The sequence below is a fragment of the Hypomesus nipponensis genome, chromosome 17 (genome assembly GCF_054491055.1).
Source record: "Hypomesus nipponensis isolate SF chromosome 17, ASM5449105v1, whole genome shotgun sequence".
NCBI classification, from domain to species: Eukaryota; Metazoa; Chordata; class Actinopteri; order Osmeriformes; family Osmeridae; genus Hypomesus; species Hypomesus nipponensis.
This window is the reverse complement of record NC_140377.1, coordinates 2,634,382-2,645,000: the sequence shown is the minus strand read 5'-3', so window position 1 is coordinate 2,645,000 and position 10,619 is coordinate 2,634,382. Positions and strand designations below refer to the sequence as shown.

At 47.7% G+C, this 10,619-nt stretch overlaps 1 protein-coding gene across 3 annotated transcripts in view; it reads left to right on the top strand.

The window, feature by feature from the left end:
• shisa6a (shisa family member 6a) overlaps positions 1-10,619 on the top strand; it is a 45,091-nt gene that overhangs the window by 32,387 nt on the left and 2,085 nt on the right. Inside the window, exons 5-7 of one of the 3 annotated variants that reach the window (XM_084678490.1) lie at positions 4,521-4,583; positions 6,672-6,692; positions 8,181-8,309. In XM_084678490.1, the coding sequence (XP_084534616.1) occupies positions 4,521-4,583; positions 6,672-6,692; positions 8,181-8,309 (213 nt within the window). Of the gene's footprint in view, positions 1-4,520; positions 4,584-6,671; positions 6,693-8,180; positions 8,340-10,619 lie in introns of all 3 variants that reach the window. The other 2 variants (XM_084678491.1, XM_084678489.1) reach the window with 2 other exon arrangements.

The window sequence follows — 10,619 nt, the reverse complement described above, 5'->3', positions numbered from 1 at the left end:
GCCACGGCAGCATGCCCACCCCAGAGAAGAGGGCTCATCCTGGACTAGACGGCAGAGAGGTTCAGGCGCTGCTAGCTGCACATGATCCACAATCAATAGGCTGAGATCAGAGTTTCACCTCCCCCGCCCCACACCAACCACACTCTTCTCCTTCTCCTCTTTTTAGTCCCCTCCTCCCCCTCCCCTTCCCTCCCTCTCCCCCTCCCCTTCCCTCCCTCTCCCCCTCCCCTTCCCTCCCTCTCCCCCTCCTCCTTGGGGAGTTGTGACTGGTAGCACCAAACCAACCCTCTCCACCTTATCACCCGCCTTGAAAGGAGAAGCCTCTTTGTTTCTTACACACACACACATCAGATACATTTCACGCACGCACACATACTCACACAGAGACACATTGTGATAGCCTTCCCTGCCAGCATCTTTACAGATACAGGAGTATATAGGACAAAGGAGGTCATGAGGTCAACGAAAAGACCCCCGGCTAAGACTAGCCCTTGTGTCTGTGTGACAGGGGTTTAGGAGACTGAGCAGAGACGACGCAGAGATAGACGGAAGTCGGATTATATACGTGACTTCGCAAACATTTAAGATTCCGCGCACTCGAGACCAAATGTCAGCGAGCGACGGAGCAACACGGACGTTAATTGCAAAGTCATTAACGGATCTCAGCGGTAATTTTCCAGTTTGCGGCGTATTTACAAAGCCTAACATTTCTACTTGGTTACTCTGCTTTATCATTCTTCCATATTAACGTTCTCCCGCACTTTCCCACGCAGATCAGACAAAACAAGGAGTGATCATTCATGAGAACTTCAGAAAATTGGCTGTTTTAATTGATATCATAGACCCTACCTAATCAGATATCAGTAGGCCTGTCTGATTGCATCTCATTCATACCGAAACACATTAGAACAAAGCGTTTTTTAATCTTATTAGTGTCGCAGAGTATTGTGTTCAAGGAATTTTCTGTGAGATTAGCTGGCTGGATGTTTAATTGTAATTATCTTCTCTACAGTAAATGCGATTTTTTTAAAATACATATTTATAATATATGCTAGGCCTATACATATTTATCCAGCGATGGTTTGAGCGTTTTAAAGAGGATGAGTTCGGAGTTGAGTTATTTCATTAGCATGGTTAAATACGACCTATAGGATTCTCTAAAGGTTAGAAGACACTGGTCACAGATACCAGATAACTGCACGGTTTAATAAAAATGTATTTACTTTGAAAGGTTTAATAATAATGTATAATTTATTTGATCAAAAATGACTTACAAAGTTGGATTTGAACCAGGAATCTCTTGGTCTGCTCAGAGAAATGCTCTACCACTGAGTTTTGCCCATGTGTTAATTTGGTCAAAACTTACACAGTGATCAGAAGGCCAAAGATTAAATGATCTCTTTATTTATTGTGGTTGAATCAATGCTTTATGAGTCATTCATTTTCATCTACTCTGTGTTGAATGTTACATTAAATAGAAAGTGTTTACTTTTCTTAGATACATCAGACAAGCGTTAAAAGATGTCACGTTATTTATTTTATTTTTTATGTTGGCCAACATATCACATAGTTTTATTTTGCCTTCGATAAAAATGTTTCCCGTCAGCTAAAAGGCTTTTTATGAATCACTCAAGTAGCAGCTGTCAAATGTTCGAGTCCAGGATTCCGTCTTTCCCCCTCCCCCCTCCCCCCTCCCCCCTCCCCCCTCTCCCCTCCCCCCTCCCCCCTCCCCCCTCCCCCCTCCCCCCTCCCCCCTCCCCCCTCCCCCCTCCCCCAACCCTCCTCAACCGGGAGTCACCCCTCCAGACCAGACACCCACATGCCAGGGCAGGGATAAAGGCAGCTTTGTATGATGTTACTTCTGATATCTTGATGAAGACATCAGATAAATCTGTGCTTATCCTTGTTAGCAACTCGTTGAGGAGGTCCTGAAGACCAGCTTCTCTCTCTGTGAGCGACGTCTCTTCGACACCAGCAGGATTTGGTAGGCTGGAACATGCCACTGGTGTCTAAAGACTTGTACTAACTTCATGTTTATTAAAATGTTGTATCGAAACCTCTGTTGTATCTGTTTTGAACATGAAATGTTCTAAATGTAATGTAATGAATGCACCATATTCTCTGATACATTACATCGACAACCAGTCTCTCTCCAATCTGGGACACGCTTTCATTCAGTGATGTGCTGTTGCCGGGTAGAACAGCAGTATATTTGGTGTCAGAACTGGATGGCATTGGCAGATGAGCTGGTTGAAAAATGGTTCGACCCCCAGAAGATTAGCCAGTGTAGGACAGATACATTTATAGAGTAGCATTACTTTAAGCTCTTCTATCTATCAGTCTGTCTGTCTGTCTGTCTGTCTGTCTGTCTGTCTGTCTGTCTCTCTCTCTCTCTCTCTCTCTCTCTCTCTCTCTCTCTCTCTCTCTCTCTCTCTCTCTCTCTCTCTCTCTCTCTCTCTCTCTCTCTGTCTGTCTGTCTGTCTGTCTGTCTGTCTGTCTGTCTCTCTCTCTCTCTCTCTCTCTCTCTCTCTCTCTCTCTCTCTCTCTCTGTCTGTCTGTCTGTCTGTCTGTCTGTCTGTCTGTCTGTCTGTCTGTCTCTCTCTCTCTCTCTCTCTCTCTCTCTCTCTCTCTCTCTCTCTCTCTCTCTCTCTCTCTCTCTCTCTCTCTCTATCTCTCACTCACTCCATTGTCCTGTTTTGTCACTCGCTATTAAAGTGCTATAGATTATTGTACAGAAAATGAGGCTGGGAGGAGAGGACGTGAGGAGAGGAAGGTAAGGAGAGGAGAGGACTGAAGGCTAGGAGAGGACAAGAAGAGAGGGAAGGAGAGGAGAAGAACAGAAGAGAGGAGTGGAGGGGAGGGGAGAAAAGGATAGGGGTTCATTCCTACTGTGGCCTCATGGCCCTTCACAGTCCACCAGCCAAGCTAATGGCAGCACTGTGTGAAGCTCTCATCAGTGCCAGAGGTCACTCCATCCCCCTCCTCCTCTCCCTCACCTGCTCTCCTTACCTCTCCCCCTCCTCCTCTCACTCACCTGCTCTCCTTACCTCTCCCCCTCCTCCTCTCACTCACCTGCTCTCCTTACCTCTCCCCCTCCTCCTCTCACTCACCTGCTCTCCTTACCTCTCCCCCTCCTCCTCTCACTCACCTGCTCTCCTTACCTCTCCCCCTCCTCCTCTCACTCACCTGCTCTCCTTACCTCTCCCCCTCCTCCTCTCACTCACCTGCTCTCCTTACCTCTCCCCCTCCTCCTCTCACTCACCTGCTCTCCTTACCTCTCCCCCTCCTCCTCTCACTCACCTGCTCTCCTTACCTCTCCCCCTCCTCCTCTCACTCACCTGCTCTCCTTACCTCTCCCCCTCCTCCTCTCACTCACCTGCTCTCCTTACCTCTCCCCTCCTCCTCTCACTCACCTGCTCTCCTTACCTCTCCCCTCCTCCTCTCACTCACCTGCTCTCCTTACCTCTCCCCCTCCTCCTCTCACTCACCTGCTCTCCTTACCTCTCTCCCTCCTCTCACTCACCTTTTCTCCTTACCTCTCTTTCTCATCCACTCATCCGCCTCCTCCCCTCTCTCCTTCCCTTCTCCTCTCCTCCCATCTGTGTGTCAAGTCTCAGTCTGGCTGAGGGGAGCAAAGTGTTTAACATGGATCTGGGTCACAGTGGGATTCCCTCCATCCTCTCTCCCTGTCTTTCCCTCTTTTTCTTACTCCGTCTTTCTCTCGTTCTGTCTCTCTGCCTTTATCTCTGCCTCTTCTCTCTCTCTCTTTCCAACGACCTGTTTCTCTGCCTTCCTCCCTAACTGCCAATTTGACACCACGTCTCTCTGGCTAACAGCCCCTTGCTCCAGTGATGTGATTGGCAGATAGTTTTTGGATTGCTAAGGATTCTGGGATTTATTTTACTGCTGAGGATCCTGGGGCACGTAGTTCTGCTGTATCTGTCTTTTATGACAGTTTAATTGGGCGGTTTTCAGTTATTTTCCACAGTCCATTGTAGGTCTCAAAGGAGCATCTTTTAGCACGCTGGTAAAACTGAGTGGAACTAGAAGGCTGACACATCATTGAGCTGATGACTGTGAAATAAATCACCTTCAAGAGTCAACAATTTCTTCTTTTTTTGGGGGGGGGGGGGGGGTGTATTTTAAGCCCTTTTTCTTCTTCTATGAAGTGATGGGTATGTGAATGTGTGCTTGTGTGCATGTGCCTATGTGCGTGTTTACGCGTTTACTTCCTGAAAACATTTCTGTTTGACAAGCCACTATGACCGACAGAAAATCTGTCTCACAAACACCAAGACAGAATGGATTTTGACTGGGAGCTAGTTCAGTTTGTTCAGCCTTCTAATAAGATAAATAATACATTGTCATTTGCATTTTGAGGATGATCTATTGTGCATCTCTACAGCAACTAGCAAGACATGACCAGATAAAGATTCTCTGAGGGCTTAGGTTGGTAGTTTGTGGGCATAAATGAAGCTTTGATCTGTTGTGGTGACCTATCCTCTTTCCTCCCCAACCAGGCAACCACCAGCATGACTACCAACACAGCCACCTGGATCTCACCGCCCTCACGCCCAAAATAGGTAAGAGCTCCCATCCTCTGCAAGGCTGCATGTCAAACCTGACCTCAGATCCCTCTGTAAGTATGGCTGTGCGTGCGTACGTATGGCTGTTGGGAGTCAGATGGCTGAGCGGTGAGGGAGTCGGGCTAGTAATCAGAAGGTTGCCGGATCAATTCCCTGCTGTGCCAAATGCTGTTGTGTCCTTGGGCAAGGCACTTCACCCTACTTGCCTCAGGGGGAATGTCCCTGTACTTACTGTAAGTTGCTCTGGATAAGAGCGTCTGCTAAATGTAAATAATAGCCAGTGGTTCAGAAACAGTTGTGTGCACTTCGTTGAAACATTTGTTGTTGTGATGCACTGTATTCATAAGTTTTATTCAAAACAACGTACAGAGCGGGGACTTTATTTTGCAACCTCTTGATCGACTCTAACCACTAAGCTATATCTATCCTCATCCATTTGTTGTGTGTGGAGGTGATTTTACCGTGCTGTTACGCTCAGATGTCTGTCATTTGACCTTCACGGCTCACCGTACTTGATAGACGTGGAAGAGTGTTGTGTGGTGTTGTTGATGTGTGTGGTGGCTGTGTCCCTAATACTACGTTTACCCAGCAGCCCAGTTGTTGTTTATGAGAACGTCTCTTTTCTATACCAAACACTTCACAAAGACAGGACATGCCAATCCAAATTTGAATCTGAATGTTTTACTTCACAAGTTTTAAATAAGCAGTTACAGATGAATGAGAAGTAATTCTGAAACCTCTACCAACTGTGTGTGTGTGTGTGTGTGTGTGTGTGTGTGTGTGTGTGTGTGTGTGTGTGTGCGCGCATGTGTGCGTGTGTGTGGCATGTGAAGTGTGTTTCCATCTAAGACGATCCAGAGGAACATTCAGACTTTGTATTCATTCAAGCAACAGGACCAAACTGTTGTCTCAAGGGAGAAATTAAATCTTAGATTGCAAATGGAACTAGATCGGAAGAAAAATAAAGAAACATGCTGTTCATTTGGGTTGTAGAAAAAACTCCTATTAATGAAATCGCCTCCTGAATGTCATTTCATTGGAAAAAGACATTTATGATTTGTTAGGGGATGGAATTCCTAGGTTGCTACACTTCCTAATAGAAGTGAGAGAGAGAAAGCGAGAGAGAGAGAGAGAGAGAGAGAGAGAGAGAGAGAGAGAGAGAGAGAGAGAGAGAAAGAAAGAAAGAAAGAAAGAAAGAAAGAAAGAAAGAAAGAAAGAAAGAAAGAAAGAAAGAAAGAAAGAAAGAAAGAAAGAAAGAAAGAAAGAAAGAAAGAGAGTTCAGACGTCTCTCCGGCACGGCTACAGATCTAGAACCTAACTGATCTGCAGCAGTGGTTCTGTGATCTGTGGTTCTGTGATCTGTGGTTCTGTGATGGTATTGAAACCTGTGATAGACCCATAAACAACCAAAAGCTAAAAGTCAGTTATTCTCCCAGAGTCTCATTCAGGCTGAGAAGCCAGTCCAACAAAGACGATCCACAGAGTTTCAATCTCCAACCGTTTTCATGGCAATGCATTTCAGAATTACACGGTTTGATCAAAGATTTTGTCATATTTCCATGTCACTGATTTGAATAATTTAATTTTGAAACCAAATAGTTAGTAATATACAAAATTGAATTAGAACCGTTTGGTGTACGCTTGAATTATTTAAATCAGTTGTATTCATGGATATTTTACACATAGTCAAAATATATTCATCTGATTCTTGTTCATGGTGGTGCTTAAGCCAGGCCCATACAGCCAGCCATGTAGAGTATAATCTAAACTTTTCTTTTAAACTTATTGTGTTCAAACATCATGATCCTAATACTGAACTCTATCATCGAAGCTAAATCCCATAAGCTAAAACCATGGCCTGTGGTGAGGTCAACACATGACATGACGTTTACAATCAATTCCTTGAGCAGATGCTTTTAGCCAAAGTGAAAAACAAAACAGAAAGTACAGGGGGAAATCATGTCGACATCATCAGTAAAATATCGTCTTTCCAAGGTCAGGGGTCAAGGTGGGTGTTGGTGTTACTGATCGATAAACTATGTTTGTCATTGATATTTTTCTCTCTCGCTTGGATTTGTCACTTAGCCCACAGAACCATGCACTATGGTAAGTAATACACATATACACCTGCTGTACATGTGTATGCCCCCCCCCCCCTCTCTCTCTCTCTCTCTCTCTCTCTCTCTCTCTCTCTCGCTCTCTCTCTCTCTCTGTCTCTCTCACACACACACACACACACACACACTTGTGCGTGCACGTACACACGCACACTGTGGTGTGTGTCCTATGACAGGAGCCTTCTGTCCTGATGGTCGTCAGGATCAAGGGTCAAAGCAGATGCACCACTTAGGGTTTTTGATCTATTTTTCTCTTCCATCCATTTCTCACCTCTCTTCTCTCGACTCTCTTTGCGCTCTCTCTCTCTTCTCTCTGTCTTCCCTCTCTTCTCTTTCTTTTTCTCTTTCCCTCATTATTGCTTTTTGCACTCACCTCTCCCTGTCTCTCTCTCTCCCTTTCTCTATTACATCAATCTCTCGTCTGTCTCTCTCCTTGTCTCTCCCACTATCTGTTTCTCTCTCCCTCTCGTCTTTCTCTTTATGTAAGCTCCAGGCTAAGCACTCACTACTGTTTGCATATGGAGAATCTAATTAGAGATTTATTCATATTTCCGTTTCTGACCTTTGTGTAAGTCAATCTTTTAGACACACACACTTAAACTGCTTCCCGAACTTATCACCATCCTCCCTACCTCACCTTCTCTCTCTCTCTCTCTCTCTCTCTCTCTCTCTCTCTCTCTCTCTCTCTCTCTCTCTCTCTCTCTCTCTCTCTCTCTCTCTCTCTCTCTCTCTCTCTCTCTCTCTCTCTCTCTCTCTCTCTCTCCTCCTTACCTCCCTCCTTCCCCCTCTTACCTCTTCCCTAACACCTCTCTCTCTCTCTCTTTCTCTCCCTATCTCAATCCTTCTCTCCGTCCTCTTCTCTCCCGCCTGCCTTCCATCTTTTCTGTACCCCCTGCTTGGTGTTTTGTGTCCTGGTCCTGTTAGTAATAACCCTCCACCAGGGCCCCCAAGCCCTCCCAGCCCTGCTTACACTCCTGCCTGGCTGCCTCGTGTCTGACTAGCTGACAGAATCTGCAGCCAGAGAACCCCCCCCCACACACACACTGTGCTCTCCATTTCCTCAATCATGACGCCTGATCTTCCCTCCCTACAGACAAATCCCCTCCACATGCACCCTCTTCCCTTTACCACACACACACACACACAAACACACACACACAACTACTACCTCTGGCCTCACAACCCCTCCCCACCTTCACATCCCAACCCACCCCACCAATCCTCACAGACACACACACACATACACAAATCCTGCACTTCGTGACAGTACTGGGACAGTGAGGAAAATAGTTAGTTGCGAGCCCTGCCCCCTCCCCCCATCTCCCGCCCTCTCGCCACCACCAAGCCCCCTCCTCCTCCCCCCATCCCTCCCCCTCCTCCTCCCTCTCCTCCCTCCCTCCCCCCCATGTGTCCCCATCGTCCTCCTTCCTCCCTGATTGTGACTAACGCGTCTCTCCCCTCCCCCCCCCCCTTGCAGAGAAGCCTCAGAGGATGAACAACATCCTGACGTCCCAGACGGTGCCCTACGACCTGTCCTTCGCTCGCTCCATCCAGAACCTCAGCCACCTGCCTCTGTCCTACGAGCCGGCCTCCAAGCCTGACCTAAGTAAATACTCCTCCTCGCTCCACAGACTGAGTAGGTGTGATCTTTCATCATTACTCCCGCCCCCTCGCCCGCAACCCCCACGCAACCCCCCCCCCCCCAACCCCCCAACTTCCTCTGCCTGGCCTGAGCCCCTGCCCGTACCTCACCCCCCCACCCCCCCTCCCCCCCTGGCCCCCTCATCCCGCCCCTGCCTGGAGACAGACCCTCCCTCGGATGGCAAGAGGGAGGTTTGACCGCTGCACCTTGAGATGTGGAGATGCTGACCTCCTGCTCGCTGCACCACAGGAATGCCACACTCTCTCCCAGCATGACGACCCATGCATCTGTCCGGGAGATTTCCATGACGACCACACGGATGCCGTACTTACACTACATGGAGAGATGGAGAGATGGATGGATGGATGGATGGATTGTCCTCTCTTTCATGTTGGCAGTCGTCTAATTTTCTGTCCATTAGGTTCCTTCTGAGGCTAATATCTTGTGGCTAATGTTCCCTAATGATGCATGTCCTGCCAGCAACCATCTGCAAATCAGCCCTCTCTCCATCTAACCCTCCTCTTCTCATCCTCCGCTCTTTGTCCTCTCTCCATCAAAATCTCCCCCTCATCCTACACTCATTCTCCTCCACACCCAGGCATGTTGAATATCTGTAGGAGGCTTCATGGGTAGCCTGGCCTGACCTAGCCTAGCCTAGCTTAACTTAGCTTAGCCATATTACTGCCTGTGTCATTACTACCTGATGGGACTGCTGACATGCTGCCACCCTCAAACAGGCCTAGCCCTATCTGTCTCTCTCTCCCTCATTTCCCTCTCTTTCTTCTTCTCTCTCCTCTCTCTTTCCCTCTTTCTCTCTCTCTCTCTCTGTCTCTCTCTAACTTTTGCCATATCCTCTCCTTCCTCTGTGACAGCAGCATGTGCCCCTCCACTCCCCTCTGATTGGCTGCACATGTCATTCCATGGTAATGCTTCCTGGTTGTTGTGTTGATCAGCAGTACTGCATGCCTGACCAGATGTCCCCAGATGGTTTGTGACACATACCCATCTGGGAAGTCGTCCTTGGAAACTGAAAATTGGCTTGAAACCGAATCCAGCTGTCTCCTATGGTTACAGCATTCCAGGAACATGAACACATATGACTATGCAGGAAGTCTTGCAGAATGTCTGTCTGTCAGCCTGTCTCTCCATCTGTCAGCCTGTCTCTCCATCTGTCTGTCTGTCTGTCTGTCTGTCTGTCTCTCAGCATCTTACTTCTCTCTTCACCAACACGGCTCAACAGAAACATGACGCAAGACCATCACAACCCAAGGCTCTCCTGAGGCCCTCCTACAGCAGAGCCAGGCTCTGATCTGAGTGCATGCTGGTGTTTCGTCACCCTCTGTACAGCATCCTGTTCTTAGCAATCATGTATGAGCCCAGGTAGCAGAGAGAAGGTGCCTGCACCGCTGACTGCTGTGCTCTGTCATCACGGCAGACTGGCCTGCTAAACTTACAGGGAGATCACACACACAGGAGGGGAGAGCTGGAGTACAAAGAGACTGGGAAAAGATCCAGGTCTCTCTGTCTTCTTACCTCTGGCTCTTTCTCTCTCTCTCTCTCTCTCTCTCTCTCTCTCTCTCTCTCTCTCTCTCTCTCTCTCTCTCTCTCTCTCTCTCTCTCTCTCTCTCTCTCTCTCTCTCTCTCTCTCTCTCTCTCTCTCTCTCTCTCTCTCTCTCTCTCTCTCTCTCTCTCTCTCTCTCTCTCTCTCTCTCTCTCTCTCTCTCTCTCTCTCTCTCTCTCTCTCTCTTTCTCTCTCTGTCTGTCTGTCTGTCTGTCTGTCTATCTCTCTCTCTCTCTCTCTCTCTCTCTCTCTCTCTCTCTCTCTCTCTCTCTCTCTCTCTCTCTCTCTCTCTCTCTCTCTCTCTCTGTCTCTCTCTCTGTCTGTCTCTGTCTGACTCTCTCTCTGTCTCTCCTCGCTCCCTCTCTTCTGTTTCCTGGTAAGGCAAAAACAATCTCCAATGTTAGTGTCTGTACCTGATGTCGCAACGTCTTCAAAGATCTCTGCCCCAACTGGGTGGGATCGGACACTCTGTATCCCATGAGGGGGGACATCAATTAACTCCCCGAGCCAAAGCCTAGATACCACTGTAATCTGTGGAGCCACAAGTCTCAGTTCTTAGACAGGGCTCCTTACTGTAGGACTCATGTTCTCGCCGAACCACTTCTGCAACACTCCTGCCCTTGGATGGTGACGATCTGGAACTAACCAACCTGTTATATAATTAGCAGCTTCTATAATGAAACCATCTGGAGGAATGGAGAGACTAAATCAAA